Source organism: Pezoporus flaviventris, unplaced genomic scaffold, assembly GCF_033815535.1.
Source record: "Pezoporus flaviventris isolate CSIRO_AGI_PZ_B2104156 unplaced genomic scaffold, CSIRO_AGI_Pfla_v1 ptg000896l, whole genome shotgun sequence".
Taxonomy (NCBI): domain Eukaryota; kingdom Metazoa; phylum Chordata; class Aves; order Psittaciformes; family Psittacidae; genus Pezoporus; species Pezoporus flaviventris.
Genome location: NW_026893441.1, coordinates 1 through 18,587, shown reverse-complemented (window position 1 = coordinate 18,587; position 18,587 = coordinate 1). Strand labels below are relative to the sequence as shown.

Here is an 18,587-nt window from a genome sequence, read left to right as displayed (position 1 = left end):
GGGATGGAGGTGAAGGGTTTGGGGTGGGGGGGGGTGTGGGGTGCAGGAGGGGCTCTAGGATGGGCTGGGGGTGCAAAGGGGGAGTTGGGATTTGGGGGGGGGGAGTTAGGGTGAAGCTGCCCCCTCCCCCCGTGGCCTGGGGATGGAGATTGGGGGGGGGGGGGGGCACACAAGGGATTTGGGGTGCAATGAGGACACCAGGACCCCATGGGGGATGGGGGGTGGGGGGCGTGTCCTATCCCACCCCCTCAGCCAATAAACTGTGAGCTTTTTGCCTCTCTCACTCCTTGTATGGGGTGGGGGGCGGAGCCTGGGTTGGGGGTCGGGAATTTGGGGAGGGGGGGCACAGGATTTGGGGGTTTCCCCCCCAATGTCCGAGATTGGGGACAGCGGAGACCACGAATGGGGGGGACCTGGGGGGGGATGGGGGGGATGAGCTCAGGGCCCCCCAAAAATGGGGAGGGGGGGAAATGGGGGGGGCTGGGGGGGGGGTCAAAGTAAGGGGGGGTCGGGGGGGGGGGGAGTAATCGGCTGAACTCTCGCGATACTTCCCCGCGAGGTTTCTGGTCTCGCCCCCTCCCCGCCTCCTCAGCCAATCAGCGGGCGCCTTCCCTGAGAGACAGCAGCGCGGGCCAATCGCGCGGCTCGCAGCCTGAGCCCAATGAGGAGCGAGGCAGGCGCCGACGTCAGGCACGCCCTGCACGGGGTCTCCCGACCCCTCCCACGCGGGGCCGCGGGGTGGGGCGGAGCGCAGCCAATGGCATCGCACGGCCGCTGAGCGACGTCTCCCTCCGCCAATCCCGTTCGCCGCCTCCCGGACACCCATCCCCGCCCCGCGTCCTTCCACCTTCATCCTATCCGCGCCGCGCCCGCTCCGACGGACACCAGCCTCAGCCAATCAGCGGTCCAGACAGCTCTGATTGACACCCGTCCCAACCAATAGGCGCCGCGCGCGCCTAGCGGGCGGTGTGGAAGGTTCGCGAAGCCCGGCGGCCGAGGGGAGGCTCTATGGCGACCGGGGCGAACGCCACGCCGCTGGGCAAGCTCCACCCGCCGCCGCCGCCGCCGCCGGGGCAGCCCGGCTTCCCGCTGCCGCCGCCCCCCGGCCTCGTCCTGCCCGGCTCCGGCCCCGGTCCCGGCCCGGCCCCCGCCGCGCTGCTCGGCCCCATGGCGGCCGCCGCGTACCCGTTCGCCGCGCTCCCTCCGCCGCCTCCTCCTCCGCCGCCACCGCCGCCGCCGCCGCAGCCTCAGGCGCAGCAGCAGCCGCCGCCCCCCCCTCCTCCGCCGCCGCCGCCGCCGTCGGCTCAGCAGCAGCAACCGCAGCAGCAGCAGCAACAACAACCGCAGGCGGCCTCCGCCCCGCAGCAGCAACAGCAGCCGCCGGCCTCGGCCCCCAACGCCCCGCAGCAGCCGCCGCCGGCCCCCGGCGCCGCTCCCTACGGGCAGTACCGCTTCCCTTCGCCGCCGCCCGGCCACGACCCGCCACAGGCTCCGCAGGCAGCAGCGGCCCCGCCGGCCGCCGCTCCCCCAGCCCCTCCTCCGCAGCAACAACCGCAGCCCGGGGGCCCTGCGCAGGCCCCGCCGGCGGCCCCGCTCCAACAGCGCCCGGATGAGAGCGGGCCCGGCGGGGGGGGAGCGGGAGCGGGGCCGCAGAACGAAGCCGCCGCGCGGGCGGGAGCCGCGCACAAAGTGGCCCGGAGGTCAGGTACGGACCGGGGATGGAAGCGCGGGGGGGGGGGGGGGGGGTCCCGGTTCCGCCGCCGGTTCCCATCCCGGGGCGGTTTTTCCTTCCACCCCCCCTCTTCGTTCCCGCAGACTTCCCGCGGAAGCGGAAGCGGAGCCGCTGGAACCAGGACTCGCTGGACCAGAAGACCGTGATCCCGGGCATGCCGACCGTGATCCCGCCGGGGCTCACCCGCGAGCAGGAGCGCGCCTACATCGGTAACGGCCCCACGCACGCCCCGGTTACCGGAGACCCGAGCGAAGGGGAGGGGGGGTCCCCGGGAGGGGGAAGCAAGGGGGTTGAGGTATAAAAGGTGGAATTAGGAGGTAAAATCGAGGTAGTTTGAGGTAAAAAGACGAAGTTTGAGGTAAAAACGTGATATTTTGAGGTAAAATCGGGATACTTTGAGGTAAAATCGACGTATTTTGAGGTAAAAAGATGAAATTTGAGGTGAAATCGAGATGTTTTGAGGTAAAATCGACATGTTTTGAGGTAAAAAGACGAAATTTGAGGTAAAAAGTGATATTTTGAGGTAAAACCGAGATGTTTTGAGGTAAAAACGTGATACTTTGAGGTAAAATCGAGGTATTTTGAGGTAAAAAGGTGAAATTTGTGGTAAAACCGTGATATTTTGAAGTAAGATCGACATATTTTGAGGTAAAATCGAGATGTTTTGAGGTAAAAAGTGATACTTTGAGGTAAAATCGAGGTATTTTGAGGTAAAAAGACGAAATTTGAGGTAAAAACATGATATTTTGACGTAAAATCGAGGTATTTTGAGGTAAAAAGGCGAAATTTGAGGTAAAACCGTGATATTTTGACGTAAAATTGAGGTATTTTGAGGTAAAAAGACAAAGTTTGAGGTAAAAATGTGGTATTTTGAGGTAAAAAGACGAGTTTTGAGGTAAAACCGTGATACTTTGTGGTAAAAAAGTGGTATTTTGAGGTAAAAAGACGAGATTTGAGGTAAAAACGTGGTATTTTGAGGAAAAAAATGATATTTTGAGGTAAAAACGTAATACTTGAGGTAAATGCGTGATATTTGTGGTAAAATCGAGGTATTTTTGAGGTAAAAATGCGTTTTTATGAGGCAATAATGTGATGTTTTGATGTAACAATGTTTTTTGTGAGGTTAAAACCAACTTTAGTTAATGTGTATTTTATGACGGTGTTTTGGTATAAAAATGTGGGGTTTGAGTAAAAAAATGTGATTTCATGAGGTAATAACATGGTATTTTGAGGTGAAATCATGGTATTTTGAGGTAAAAGCTTGTTTCCACGAGGCAATGACGTGCTGTTTGACGTAACAACGTGGTTTTATGAGGTAAAATTGAGCAATTTTAGGCAATAATGCGTGTTTTGTGAGGTAACAATTTGATGTTTTGAGGTAAAAATGTGGTTTTTGAGTGCAATGTGATTTCATGACGTAGTAACATGGTCTTTTAAGGCAAAAACGTGGGATTTTGAGTCAAAAGCATGAGTTTATGAGGTAACAGCGTGACTTTTTGAGGTAAAAATGGGGGGTTTGAGTAAAAAATGTGATTCCACGAGCTAATAACATGGTATTTTGAAGTAAAAACGTCGCTTTTTGAGTCAAAACCGTGATGTGATGAGCCAATAACACATTTTGAGGTAATAATGTGCTTTTTGAGGTAATTGAGCATTTTTAACCAATAACTTGTGTTTTTGAAGTAACCGTATGATTGTTCTAGACAATAATGTGGATTTTTAGCTGATTTTAGGAAGCAGTGTTTGGTTTGGGGCAATAACCACCTTTTATGGGGGTAAGAATCACCTTTTTCAATAACCATCTCTCTTTTTGGGGTCAGAACCTGTCGGTTTGGCAGTAACGCGGGTTTTAGGTTGGTAAGATACGTTTTTGGGTTGAAAACATCCATTTTAGGTTCATCAGACTTGTTTTGAAGGTACCAGTGTGGTTTTTGAGGTGTTAATGTGTGTTTTCTTAGCAATAATCTGGGGTTTTGGGTAAGAGCACGGGATTTTTTCCATGAAAATACTAAGATTTGCGGTTAAAAATGTGCTTTTTGGGGTGATCTGATTGGATTTTTGGGGCCATAACGTTTATTGTTGGCGATAACAACAGATTATTTTCATCCTAACGTTTGGTTTTAGGTGAATAACGTTAATTTTGATTTATTTGAGGCCAATAATGGTGATTTTTGGGGCAATAACGGTTGGTTCCAGGCTGGAAACACCAGGTTTAGGCTGCTCATGGGTGGCTTTTGAAGCAATTACTGCTTTTAGGCTGATAATGCTTAGTTTTAGGTTAATAATGGTTGGTTTTAGGCTGATAATGTCTGGTTTTAGGTTGAAAACACTTCTTTTTGGTAACAACATCTGGGCTTACCTTTAACCATTGTTGGTAATAATGGCTGGAATTATGGCCATAATGCCTCTTTTTTTGTGATAATGCTTGAATTTAGGCTATTAATGTTTGGTTTTGGAGTATTAATGTTTATTTTTAGGCTATTAACACCCAATTTTACAGTATTAATGTGTATTTTTGGACTGCTAATGTTTATTTTTAGGCTATTAATGTTTGATTTTAGGTCAAGAATCCTTGGTTTTAGACTATAAATGTTTGGTTTTAGACTATAAATGTTTGGTTTTAGACTATAAATGTTTGGTTTTAGACTATAAATGTGTATTTTTAGGCTGTAAATGTTTATCATATGTTAATATCTGGTTTTAGGTTATTAATGCTTATTTTTAGATTATTAATCTTTTTTTTAGGCTAATGTCTGATTGTAGGTTATAAAGGTTTATTTTTAAGCTAGTAATGGCTGACTGTAGGCTATTAATGTTCATTTTTGGGCTATTAACGTTTGGTTTTAGGCTAATACTTGATTTTGGGTTGATAATATGTGATTTTAAGCTGTTGATGCTTGGTTTTAGGCTGTTAATGTTTATTTTTAGGCTAATCATACCTGATTTTAGGCTGTTAATGTCTGGTTTTAGGCTAACAATGCTTATTTTTTTGCCATAATGTCTGATTTTAGGCTGGCAATGTACATTTTTTGTAACAGTTGTTGGCTTTAGGGCAATAACGGCTGTTTCTTTGATACCAACGCCTATGTTTTGGGTGAGAACGTGCCGTTCCTGGTTAAAATGCCTGTGTATCGGGCAGCCATGTGCCTCTCTCGCTTAGACTGTCAGGGTTTTGGGTTAAGAATGTCTTGTTTTGGCCAAATAATGTCCTTTTTTTGGTAACTCTGTCTTTTCTCCCACCCTTTTTTCTGTCCTAACCGGGTTTCTTCCAGTGCAACTGCAGATCGAAGACCTGACTCGCAAACTGCGCACGGGAGACCTGGGCATCCCCCCTAACCCTGAGGACAGGTTGGGACCCTTCACCTGACAGTAACCGTTCGCCTCCCCCCGCCCCTCCCCTTGCTCTTTTGGAGGCGCTTTCTGTGGTTTTGATCATTTCTTGGCGTTCTGATGATGATTCCTAAAGGAGGCTCCACCCGGCCGGGGGCCGTGCCCCGGGGTCAGGGCTCCCGCTATGCCCCGCCTCCCGCACCCTGCACCCGGATGGGCTCTGCCCCCTTCCCTTCCCCTCCATTCGGTTCCAATCGGCTCCGGGAGGATGAATTCCGCCGTTTCCCTCCCCCCAAAGAGGTCAAATTCCAGCTCCTCCCTTTGCCCTTCTTCCTTTTTCCCACCCCTTTCCCCCCCCCCCCTCCCTCCGTTTTCGAGCCACTTCTCCCCACGGCGGGGCACAGCGGGGGGCCCTCACCCCACGGTACCGGCTGCTGAGCGGCCGCTAACGGAGCCGGTTGTGGTGGTGGGAAGGAGGGGGCTGAGATGGATGATGGGGGGGGGGGGGGACGGGACAGGGTGTAAAGGTCAACACCAGCCGCCCGGCGCTTGGATTTTGGGGTGAAATCCAGGAAAATCCACAATAACCCTGCCTTGCTCCTGCAGCGCGCCAGGGCCCGGCGCAACGTTAACCAACGGGGGCGTCGTTAGCGCTCAGTACCGGCGGTTGAAAAGGGGGGGGGGGGGGGGTTCGTGGTAAACGGGACGAGTTGTGCTGAATTGCTCATTAACAAGCAGTGATTAGCTGACCTTTCGTTTCGCGTGTCCACAGTTCCCTTTAGGCCGCGAGGACGGTGCCGCCAACTGGCTTTAATGCAGAAAAGTCTCTTTTTCACCCCAAGACGGGTGCAGGTTTCCGATTGCCGCCCGGGAGACGTTCAGTTTCATTTTTATTTTTGGATAATCTTTTCCCTTCTTGCAGCCTCATCCAAAAAAAAAAAAAAATTATAAAAATTAACAATTTGGGGAGGTTTAAGGACAAAAACAAAAAAAAAAAAGCCACAAACGTACAAAAAAACCCAAAAAAAAGGTCCATAATTTCACCAAAGCTGCGGGATTGTGACATTTTTTTCTTATATTCTCCTTTAATTGATGATAATTCTCATTTTTCATTCTCATTTTTAATCCTTTGTGAGTTTTCTCCCCCTTAAACCTTGACTCTTCCCTTCGTAGCTTTACCTGCTGCTGCCAAAAAGCAAATAAACCGACCCAAAAGCTTCCCCCCCAAAAAAAAACACCAAAACCCCCAAAGCCTGGAAGCTTTTCCTCTTAAAAAGCAGTGAAACGGGCAAACCGAGGCCTCAAAAACAGGCAGAAAGGGGCAAAACTCGCCTGTAGGGAGGGGAAATGGAGAGAAACGGGGTTACAGGAGTCTGGTTTGGTGGGGGGGGGGGGGATCTGCTGGCCCTTCATTGGGTGGTAATTAACAACCCCCCCAGTTCCCCCCCCCCCATTGGGGGCAGCCCCAGTGCTGGCTGTGGCAGATGGGGGGATGTGGGGGGTGCAAGCCCTCCCATACGGGGGGTAGGGGGGCAGCGGGGTGACCCCTTATGTCCCCCCCCCAGGTCCCCATCCCCAGAGCCCATCTACAACAGCGAGGGGAAGCGGCTCAACACACGCGAGTTCCGCACGCGGAAGAAGCTGGAGGAGGAGCGGCACAACCTCATCACCGAGATGGTGGCCCTCAACCCGGACTTCAAGCCCCCCGCCGACTACAAGTGAGGGGCACACACACACGTTTTTGGGGCTAATTCAGGTTGTTTTGGGGTTTAGGTGATGTTTTAATGCTGTTTTCTCACCCCAGGCCGCCGGCGACACGGGTGAGCGACAAGGTGATGATCCCGCAGGATGAGTACCCCGAGATCAACTTCGTGGGGCTCCTCATTGGGCCCAGGTGGGTCTGTGCCCCCCCTTCCCCCCCCAGTACACCCCCAAATTTGGCTACTTAATGAAGGCAGGGAGCCAGGCTCCTGATGAAGCCAGGGTGCTGCTGCCCCCCAACTCCTCACTTGTGAGACTGGGGTGGGGGTTACAGTATGTGGGTGGGTGACACCCCCAAAACTGGGGCAGGGGGGGGTAATATTAATGGTCTCAGGTGCTTAATGAATGAGAGTAGGTGCTTAATGAATGAGAGTAGGCCCTTACTGCTGGGGTGCTAATGAGGCTTCTGATGGTGCTGGTGTTTCTGCTTAGCTTTTCGGGGGGTTCTTAATGGCGCTGAGGTCAGGCTTCTGGTGATCCTGGAGCATCACTGGCTTCTTATTGCCCTGTTTATGGGGTACCTCCCCCCTAATTTGGGGTGGGTGACCCCCTTCCCCTGCATGCGGGCAGTGTTTCATAAATGGGGTGTGTGTGTGGTCTTAATGACTCCTAGTGACACCAAGCCACCAGCCCGTTCCCATTCTCCCCATTCCCTGAGCCCTATGGTACCTACCCCAGCCAGACCCTTGGGGTGCCCCCCACCCCATTCCCCATGGGTGACTCTCCCCCCACAGAGGGAACACGCTGAAGAACATTGAGAAGGAATGCAATGCCAAGATCATGATCCGGGGCAAGGGCTCGGTGAAGGAGGGCAAGGTTGGCCGCAAGGACGGGCAGATGCTGCCGGGGGAGGACGAGCCCCTGCATGCCCTTGTCACCGCCAACACCATGGAGAACGTCAAGAAGGCGGTGGAGCAGGTATGGGGTGGGGGGGTCCAAGGTTTGGGGGGGACACACACACACAGCTCCTCCGCTCCTGTTTGACCTTCACCCATCCCAACCCCTCAGATCCGCAACATCCTGAAGCAAGGCATCGAGACCCCCGAGGACCAGAACGACCTGAGGAAGATGCAGCTGCGGGAGCTGGCGCGGCTCAACGGGACGCTGCGGGAGGATGACAACCGGTCTGTGTTGGGGTGATAACGCCCCGGACCCCAAAATAATCTCCAGGCTCCAAAATCCTGCCCCCCTGGACCCCCAAATAACCCACAGACACCAAAATACCCCCCCCTGGACCTCAGAATAGCCCACAGACTCCAACCTACCGCCCTTGACCCCAAAGTAACCCCCAGACCCCAAAATACTCCCCAGACTCAAAAATAACCCCCTTGGACCCCAAACTACCCTTCCTGGACCCTAACATACCTCCCTGGACCCAAAAATAACCCTGTGCACCCAAAACTGGACCTACCTGGACCCCAGAATAACTCCCCTGCAGCCTGCAATACCTCTTTAGACCCCAAAATGACACACACCCCCCATCCTTGCAGCCCCAAACTATCCCCACCTGAAGTAACCCATCCTGCAGTCCAAAATAGCCCCCAGCACCCCAAAATCGCTGCCCCCTGTGCCCTGAAATACCCCCCCCCCCGCACCCCAAAGCGTCCCCATATGCTCCGAAATAAGTCCCTAACAATTCAAAATACCCTTTTGTACCCCAAAATAACCCCCCCAACAGCGCAAAACTGTTCCGGAATACTTCCTTTTGCCCCCAAATACCCCTCTTTAAGCCCTAAAGTTCCCCTATACACCCCAAAATACCCCCTGTACCCCCAGCCTAACCCCCCCACCCCATGTCCTCGTCCCCCCCCCAGCATCCTGCGGCCATGGCAGAGCACTGAGACCCGCAGCATCACCAACACCACCGTGTGCACCAAGTGCGGCGGTGCTGGTCACATCGCCTCCGACTGCAAGTTTGCCAGGTACCAGCACCCCAAAACCTCCCCAAAATCCCCCCCCCCAACATCCCCTGGGGTTGGGGGGGGGGGGGGGCACAGTGGGCTCCCCACTTTCTTTAAGGGGTTTGGGGTTAAAGGGAGGGATGGAGCAGGAGCGCAAGGGGGAACGGAGAGGAGGGGCGGTCGGTGCTCCACTGCGTTGCTTTTGGGGGTGTTGCCCCCCCCTCCCAACTCACCCCCTTGCCCCCCCCCCCCTTTCCCCCCCCCCCCAGGCCCGGGGACCCACAGTCAGCGCAGGACAAGGCGCGCATGGACAAGGAGTACCTGTCACTGATGGCGGAGCTGGGGGAGGCCCCGGTCTCGGTCAGCTCCAACGCTGCCCACAACAACAGCCCCCTCTCCAGCAGCCACCGCGCTGCCAACCAGGCCAGCAGCCAGCCCCCCCCCGTGAGTACCCCCCCCCACACCCCCCCAAATCCCCCCATTCCCCCAGAACATCCCTGACATCCCTCTTTGTTTCTGCCCCCCACATCCCAGAGCCGCCCACCCTGGATGAACTCCACCCCGTCGGAAAACCGCCCCTACCACGGGATGCATGGGGGCCCAGGGGGGCCCCACAGCTTCCCTCACCCCATGGCTGGCATGGGGGGGGGCCACGGGGCGCACCCCCTGCAGCACAACCCCAATGGGCCCCCGCCTTGGATGCAGCCCCATCATCCCCCTATGGGGCAGGGCCCCCACCCACCTGGGCACCCGGGGCCCCACCACATGGGTAAGGACAATCCTGGATGGGGGGTAATTTGGGGGTGAAAAGGGGGGGTTTTATGGCGACCCCCCCAAAAAGAATTGTGGTTTCTGTTACCTCAAAGGCGAGCTTGGGATGTTTTGGGGTGAAGAGGGGAGGATTTGGTCAGGGGGGGTTTTGGGGTGTAACGTGGAGAGCTTGGCACCCCTCAGCCCTAAGGGGTGATGGTTTCTGCAGCCTCTGAAGATAAGACCCGGGGTGGGAGGGGGGGGGTGTGAATTTTGGGGTAAAAAAGCCTTTTTTACGGTCCCCCCTCCCAGCAAAGTTCAGAACCTGGGAAGTGTTTTGGGGTGAGGTGTGTATTTATGGGATGGATTTTGGGGGTGAAGGGAGGGGGGGGGGGAATCTCCCCCTCGCTAAGGCGACGGTCTCTCATTCCCCCAAGATCAGTACCTGGGCAATGCGCCGGTGGGCTCTGGGGTCTATCGCCTGCACCAGGGAAAAGGTGGGTCCCCAACACCCCCCCGAACCCCCCCAAACCCATTCACGCACCCCCTTCACCCCCCAACTCCTCCATCCTCCCTCAAACCCCTTTAAATGCCCCCAAAACTGCTTTCAAGCCCCCAACCCCATTCAACCCCCCCTTCACCCCCCCCAACTCCTCCATCCTCCCTCAAACCCCTTTAAACGCCCCCAAAACTGCTCTCTAGCCCCCCAACCCCATTCACACCCCCCCTTCACCCCCCAACTCCTCCATCCTCCCTCAACCCCCTTTAAACGCCCCCAAACCTCCTCTCAACCCCCCCAACCCCATTCAGACCCCCCCTTACTACCCAACTCCTCCCTCAAACCCCTTTAAACGCCCCCAAACCCCCTCTCTAGCCCCCCAACCCCATTCAAACCCTCCTTCACCCCCCCAACTCCTCCATCCTCCCTCAACCCCCTTTAAATGCCCCCTCAACCCCCCAACCCCATTCAACCCCCCCTTCACCCCCCAACTCCTCCCTCAACCCCCTTTAAATGCCCTCAAGCCCCCCAACCCCATTCAGACCCCCCCCTTCTCCCCCTAACTCCTCCATCCTCCCTCAAACCCCTTTAAACACCCCCAAACCCCCTCTCAACCCCCCCAACCCCATTCAAACTCCCCCCTTCACCCCCCAAGGCCCCCAACCCCATTCAACCCGCCCTTCACCCCTCCAACTCCTCCCTCAACCCCCTTCAAACGCCCCCAAACCCCCTCTCAACCCCCCCAACCATCAAACCCCCCCCTTTCACCCCCTCCATCCTCCCTCAACCCCCTTTAAACCCCCCCAAACCCCCTCTCTAGCCCCCCAACCCCATTCAAACCCCCCCAACTCCTCCATCCTCCCTCAACCCCCTTTAAACGCCCCCAAACCCCCCCCAACCCCATTGAAACCCCCCAACTCCTTCCACCCCCTTTAAACCCCCCCAAACCCCCTCTCAACCCCCCCAACCATCAAACCCCCCCCTTTCACCCCCTCCATCCTCCCTCCACCCCCTTTAAACCCCCCCAAACCCCCTCTCTAGCCCCCTAACCCCTGTTCTAACCCCCCCCCCTTTCACCCCCCCCCAGGTATGATGCCTCCGCCGCTGGGTATGCTGCCCCCCCCGCCCCCCCCGCCCGGTGGGCAGCCGCCCCCTCCCTCCGGCCCGCTCCCCCCCTGGCAGCAGCAGCCGCCGCCACCCCCCAGCAGCAGCAGCACCCCCTTGCCATGGCAGCAAAGTGAGTACCTCTGTTGGGGCGGGGGGGGGCATTAATTAACACTAATTAATTAATTACACCCCCCCATACTTAATCCTTTTCCCCACACCCCCCCCCCCCCCTTCACAGATACGACGACCACCACGAGCGCTGGCAGCGGCTCCCTCCCCCCATGGCAACAGCAGGGGGGGGCGGGGGGGGCGGCGGGGGGGGGGGCAGCTTCTTCGGGAGCCCCCCCACTCCCCGGCAGCCCCTCCATGGTGCCTTTGCCCCCCGGGGTCCAGCCCCCACTGCCCCCCGGGGCCCCACCGCCCCCCCCGCCACCCCCTGGCTCCGGGGGCATGATGTACGCACCCCCGCCCCCCCCGCCGCCCCCCCCCATGGACCCTTCTAACTTCGTCACCATGATGGGGATGGGGGTGCCTGCCATGCCCCCCTTTGGCATGCCCCCCGCGCCCCCCCCACCGCCCCCCCAGAACTGAGCAATACCACCGCGATTTTGGGGGGGGGGGGGGGGGGGAGGCATGGGAGCACGGGGACCACTCCACTGGAAACCCCCCCCCTTCCACCAATGGGCTGTTCCACCGTAGGCCCCCCCCCCCAAAGTGGACTGATCCATTGTGGGTCTTCACCCCCCTGCCCCACTTGTTGTGCATTGGGGACCACCACCACCACAGTGAGCCCCCCCCCCCCCCCCCCAACCACCACCAATGGGCTGTTCCACTGAGGGGAGAGGGGGGAGACCCCCCCCAGTTTGGACTCCCCCCCCCGCATTGTAGTGGGTCCTCCCCCTTCCATATAGGGGACCACCACCACTGGGCTGCCCCCCCCCCCATTTTGTGAACTTGTTTAACCCCCCCCAGCCCCACATCAGGAGGGGAACACCCCAAATCCGGGGGGCAACGCAGTAAAACGGGGCTGCTTAGCGAAGGGGGGAGTCCAGTGTCCCCACCCCCCTTATTTTGGGGTGTTCCCCCCCCCATTTCACCCCCTCTTAGAGTCGTGTCCCCCCCCATCCCCTTGCGCTTTTTTGTGTATGAATAAATCCAGAGCGGGGCCCCCCGCCCCCATCCCCCCCTGTGTCCCCCTTTATTTATTCCATGTGGGACCCCAAATTCCCCCCATCCCCCCCGTGTCCCCCTTTATTTATTCCATGTGGGACCCCAAATTCCCCCCATCCCCCCCCGTGTCCCCCTTTATTTATTCCATGTGGGACCCCAAATTCCCCCCCCCCATCCCCCCCCGTGTCCCCCTTTATTTACTCCATGTGGGACCCCAAATTCCCCCCCCATCCCCCCCGTGTCCCCCTTTATTTATTCCATGTGGGACCCCAAATTCCCCCCCCATCCCCCCCGTGTCCCCCTTTATTTACTCCATGTGGGACCCCAAATTCCCCCCCCATCCCCCCCGTGTCCCCCTTTATTTATTCCATGTGGGACCCCAAATTCCCCCCATCCCCCCCCGTGTCCCCCTTTATTTATTCCATGTGGGACCCCAAATTCCCCCCATCCCCCCCCGTGTCCCCCTTTATTTATTCCATGTGGGACCCCAAATTCCCCCCATCCCCCCCCGTGTCCCCCTTTATTTACTCCACGTGGGACCCCAAATTCCCCCCCCCATCCCCCCCTGTGTCCCCCTTTATTCCATGCAGGACCCCAAATTCCCCCCCCTGGTTATTTCTGTTGCTCCCCTCCCCCACTCGAGTTTCTCCCCCCCCTCCCCCACTGAAACCAAACCTTGGGGTGCCCCCCCCCCACCCCCACCCCCTGTGCCCGTCACTCACGTGGTGCCCCCCCCCTCCCCCCCCCAAATGTCACGACCTTCAGCACGGCTCCGGTTACTGCGGGGGGGGGAGGGGGGGAACCCGACCTGCACCCCTCCCCCCACGTGCACGTGCTTACATGGGGGGGGAGGGGAGGGGCATTAGGACCCTGTGCCAAGGGGTGGGGGATGTGCGCAGCAAGCTCCGCCCCTTCATGAATAATTAATGGAGAACGACGTGGGCGCGCCCTGTGGGAAGCTGCAGTCACGGGTGGGGGCGTGGCCATCCGCATTCTCCGCCCCCTCTATGAATGATGGTTTGGGGGTGATGTAATCACGGGTGGGGGCGTGGTCAGACTCAAGCTCCGCCCCCTCTATGAATAATGAATGGAGGACATCGTGGGTGCTCCTTGGGGGGTGCTACAATTGGGGGGGGTTGTGGTACGTGCTCCGCCCCCTCATGAATAATAAACAGCGCTGGGTTCCCAATGGGTCACTATGGTAATGCAAGGGATGTGTTGGTGTGCCACATGCTCCGCCCCCTCATGAATAATAAACAGCAATGGGTTCCCAATAGGTCACTATGGTAATGCAAGGGAGGTGTTGGTGTGCCACACGCTCCGCCCCCTCATGAATAATAAACAGCGTGGGGTTCCCGTTGGGTCACTATGGTAATGGGAGGTTTTAGTGTGCCACATGCTCCGCCCCCTCATGAATAATAAACAGCGCTGGGTTCCAGTTGGGTCACTATGGTAATAGATGGGAGGTGTTGGTGTGCCACATGCTCCGCCCCCTCATGAATAATAAACAGCAATGGGTTCCCAATGGGTCACTATGGTAATACAAGGGAGGTGTTGGTGTGCCACATGCTCCGCCCCCTCATGAATAATAAACAGCGCTGGGTTCCCATTGGGTCACTATGGTAATGGAAGGGATGTGTTGGTGTGCCACCTGCTCCGCCCCCTCATGAATAATAAACAGCAATGGGTTCCCAATGGGTCACTATGGTAATGCAAGGGAGGTGTTGGTGTGCCACATGCTCCGCCCCCTCATGAATAATAAACAGCGTGGGGTTCCAGTTGGGTCGCTATGGTAATACAAGGGAGGTTTTGGTGTGCCACATGCTCCGCCCCCTCATGAATAATAAACAGCGCTGGGTTCCCAATGGGTCACTATGGTAATAGAAGGGAGGTGTTGGTGTGCCACATGCTCCGCCCCCTCATGAATAATAAACAGCGCTGGGTTCCCAATGGGTCACTATGGTAATAGAAGGGAGGTGTTGGTGTGCCACACGCTCCGCCCCCTCATGAATAATAAACAGCAGTGGGGTTCCCATTGGGTCACTATGGTAATGGAAGGGAGGTGTTGGTGTGCCACATGCTCCGCCCCCTCATGAATAATAAACAGCGCGGTGCTCTCAATGGGATGCTATGGCAATGGGAGGTTTTGGCTCGCCTTATGCTCCGCCCTCTCATGAATAATAAACAGCACGTTGTTCTCAATGGGATGCTTTGGCAATGGGCGGGAGGTTTTTGCTCGCCACATTCTCCGCCCCCTCATGAATAATAAACAGCGCGGTGCTCTCAATGGGATGCTATAGCAATGGGAGGTAGGTTTTGGCTTGCCACATGCTCCGCCCCCCTCATGAATAATAAACAGCACTGGGTCCCCAACGCGATACTGCGGTAATGAGAGGGCGGGTTTGGCTCGCCACAAGCTCCTCCCCCTCATGAATAACAGCGCGGGGGCGCTATAATCGCATGCCTGGGGCGTGTCCCTCCGCCAGCTCCGCCCCCTCATGAATACGCAATGAGCCGCGTGCTCTTAACCCCGAGGGCGCCGCCGCCGCCGCCTCCAGCGCGGAGCCCCCCCCACTCCCTCCCGGTCCCATCCCGGTCCCAGCCCCGGTCCCAGCCCGGTTCCTGCCCGGCTCCAGCCCGGCTCCAGCCCGGTTCCTGCCCGGTTCCTGCCCGGTTCCTGCGCGGCTCCAGCCCCGGTTCCAGCCCCGGTTCCTGCCTGGCTCCATCCCCTGTCCCAGTCCGGTTCCTGCCCGGCTCCATCCCCGGTCCCAGCCCGGTTCCTGCCCCGTTCCTGCCCGGTTCCATCCCGGTTCCAGCCCCGGTCCCATCCCGGTCCCAGCCCGGTTCCTGCCCGGCTCCATCCCCGGTCCCAGCCCGGTTCCATCCCGGTTCCAGCCCCGGTCCCATCCCGGTCCCAGCCCGGTTCCATCCCGGCTCCATCCCCGGTCCCAGCCCGGCTCCATCCCCGGTTCCTGCCCGGTTCCATCCCGCTCCCATCCGGGTTCCAACCCGGTTCCTGCCCGGTTCCATCCCGGTTCCAGCCCCAGTCCCAGCCCGCTTCCAGGCCCGGTTCCACCCCGGCCCCCAGCCATGTCCCGACCCCTGAGCGACCAGGAGCGGCGGCGCCAGATCAGCGTGCGGGGCCTTGCGGGGCCCGAGAACGTCGGGGAGCTGAAGCGGAGCTTCAACCGGCACCTGCACTTCACGCTCGTCAAGGACCGCAACGTGGCCACCCCCAGGGACTATTACCAAGCCCTGGCCCACACCGTGCGCGACCACCTCGTGGGGCGCTGGCTCCGCACCCAGCAGTACTACTATGAGAAGGACCCCCAAGGTGTGGGGTGGGGGGGGAACTTGGGGGGTGATGGGGGGGGGGGAACTTTGGGGTGATGGTGGTGGGGGGGGGGACTTGGGGGTGATGGTGGTGGGGGGGGGAACTTTGGGGTGATGGTGGTGGGGGGGGAACTTGGGGGTGATGGTGTTGGGGGGGAACTTTGGGGTGATGGTGGGGGGGGGGACTTTGGGGTGATGGTGTTGGGGGGGGAACTTGGGGTGATGGTGGGGGGGGGGAACTTTGGGGTGATGGTGGTGGGGGGAACTTGGGGGTGATGGTTTGGGGGGGGGACTTTGGGGTGATGGTGTTGGGGGGGGAACTTGGGGGTGATAGTGTTGGGGGGGGGACTTTGGGGTGATGGGGGGGAGTTTGAGGGTGCTGGTTTGGGGGCCACTTTGGGGGTGTTGGTTTGGGGGGGAACTTTAGGGTGCTGGTTTGGGGGGGGAGTTTGAGGGTGCTGGTTTTGGGGGGCACTTTGGGGGGGCACTTTGGGGGTGCTGGTTGGGGGGGGAACTTTGGGGAGTGCTGGTTTGGGGGGGGAGCTTTGAGGGTGCTGGTTTTGGGGGGCACTTTGGGGGGGCACTTTGGGGGTGCTGGTTTTGGGGGGGCACTTTGGGGTGCTGGTTTGGGGGGAGTTTGGGGCTGTGGTTTGGGGGGGGTTCACTTTGGGGTGCTGGTTTGGGGGGGAGCTTTGAGGGTGCTGGTTTTGGGGGGGCACTTTGGGGGGACTGGTTTGGGGGGGAATTTGGGGGTGCTGGTTTGGGGGAGCACTTTAGGGGTGCTGGTTTGGGGGGGAGTTTGAGGGTGCTGGTTTTGGGGGGCACTTTGGGGGGGCACTTTGGGGGTGCTGGTTTGGGGGGGAACTTTGGGAGTGCTGGTTTGGGGGGGAGCTTTGAGGGTGCTGGTTTGGGGGGCACTTTGGGGGGGACTGGTTTGGGGGGGAGCTTTGAGGGTGCTGGTTTTGGGGGGCACTTTGGGGGGGCACTTTGGGGGTGCTGGTTTGGGGGCGCACTTTAGGGGTGCTGGTTTGGGGGGGAACTTTGGGAGTGCTGGTTTGGGGGGGGAGCTTTGAGGGTGCTGGTTTGGGGGGGCACTTTGGGGGGACTGGTTTGGGGGGGAGCTTTGAGGGTGCTGGTTTGGGGGGGCACTTTGGGGGGGCACTTTGGGGGTGCTGGTTTTGGGGGGGCACTTTGGGGGTGCTGGTTTGGGGGGAGTTTGGGGCTGTTGGTTTGGGGGGGGTTCACTTTGGGGGTGCTGGTTTGGGGGGGGAGCTTTGAGGGTGCTGGTTTTGGGGGGGCACTTTGGGGGGACTGGTTTGGGGGGAATTTGGGGGTGCTGGTTTGGGGGAGCACTTTAGGGGTGCTGGTTTGGGGGGGAGTTTGAGGGTGCTGGTTTTGGGGGGCACTTTGGGGGGGCACTTTGGGGTGCTGGTTTGGGGGCGCACTTTAGGGGTGCTGGTTTGGGGGGGAGCTTTGGGAGTGCTGGTTTGGGGGCGCACTTTAGGGGTGCTGGTTTGGGGGGGAGTTTGAGGGTGCTGGTTTGGGGGGAACTTTGGGGGTGTTGGTTTGGGGGGGTTCACTTTGGGGGTGCTGGTTTGGGGGGGAGTTTGGGGGTGCTGGTTTGGGGGGGCACTTTGGGGGGGACTGGTTTGGGGGAGCACTTTAGGGGTGCTGGTTTGGGGGGGGAACTTTGGGGGGGGGAACTTTGGAGGTGCAGGTCAGGGGGTAACTTTGGAGGTGTTGGTTTTGGGGGGGAACTTTAGGGGTGCTGCTTTTAGGGGGGGGAATTTGGGGGTGCAGGTTTGGGGGGGCACTTTGGGGGTGCTGGTTTGGGGGGAGTTTGGGGGTGCTGCTTTTGGGGGGGGAACTTTGGAGGTGCTGGTTTGGGGGGCGTCACTTGGGGCACTTGGGGGTTGCTGGCTTGGGGGGGCTCACTTTGGGGGTGCAGGTCTGGGGGCATCACTTGCGGGGTGCCGGTCTAGGGGGGGAGTTTGGGGGTGCAGGTCTGGGGTTCACTATGGGGGGTCTCTCAGTGGGTGCTCTCGGGGGGGGGCACTTTGGGGGTGCAGGTCTGGGGTTCACTATGGGGGGGTCACTCAGTGGGTGCTCTGGGGGGGGCACTTTGGGGGTGCTGTTTTGGGGTGCGCTATGGGGGGGCACTCTGGGGGGGGCACTTTGGGGGTGCTCTCTGGGGGGGCACATTGAGGATGCTGGTGTGGGGGGGTCACTATGAGGGGTGCACTATGGGGGGGTGCAGTCTATGGGGATGCAGTTTATCGGGGGTGCATTATGAGGGGTGCGGTTTATGGGGTGCAGTTTATGGGGGGTGCAATGTTGGGGGTGCAGTCCATAGGGGGTGCAATGTGGGGTGCAGTCTATGGGGGTGCAATGTGGGGGGTGCAATGTGGGGGTGCACTGTGGGGGGTGCAGTCCATAGGGGGTGCAATGTGGGGTGCAGTTTATGGGGGTGCAGTCTATGGGGGTGCAATGGGGGGGTGCACTGTTGGGGGTGCACTGGGGGGGTTCAATGGGGGGGTGCAATGTGGGGGTGCAATGGGGGGGGTGCAATGTGGGGGTGCAATGGGGGGGTGCACTGTGGAAGGTGCAGTCCATGGGGGTGCAATGTGGGGTGCAATGGGGGGGTGCACTGTTGGGGGTGCCCTGGGGAGGGGTGCAATGTGAGGGTGCAATGGGGGGGGTGCAATGTGGGGGTGCAGTGTGGGGGCTGCACTGTGGGGGGGCAGTCCATGGGGGGTGCAATGTGGGGGTACAATGTGGGGGTGCAATGTGGGGGGTGCAATGTGGGGGTGCAATGTGGGGGTACAATGGGGGGGTGCAATGGGGGGGTACAATGGGGGTACAATGGGGGTGCAATGGGGGGGTGCAATATGGGGGGTGCAATGTGGGGGTGCAATGGGGGGGTACAATGGGGGTGCAATGGGGGGGTGCAATGGGGGGGGTGCAATGTGGGGGTGCAGTGTGGGGGGCTGCACTGTGGGGGGGA

At 58.4% G+C, this 18,587-nt stretch overlaps 1 protein-coding gene across 1 annotated transcript; it reads left to right on the top strand.

Moving 5' to 3' along the window:
- Positions 1 to 993: 993 nt before the first annotated feature.
- On the top strand, positions 994 to 11,698 carry SF1 (splicing factor 1). Its single transcript, XM_061444459.1, has 13 exons — positions 994 to 1,705; positions 1,816 to 1,941; positions 5,005 to 5,080; positions 6,628 to 6,780; positions 6,867 to 6,956; positions 7,558 to 7,741; positions 7,832 to 7,947; positions 8,638 to 8,745; positions 8,994 to 9,168; positions 9,259 to 9,493; positions 9,912 to 9,971; positions 11,061 to 11,210; positions 11,319 to 11,698. Exons 1-13 carry the CDS (start codon positions 1,009 to 1,011, stop codon positions 11,669 to 11,671), a joined length of 2,523 nt encoding a protein of 840 aa, XP_061300443.1. The 5' UTR covers positions 994 to 1,008; the 3' UTR covers positions 11,672 to 11,698.
- The last annotated feature ends 6,889 nt before the right edge of the window (positions 11,699 to 18,587 follow it).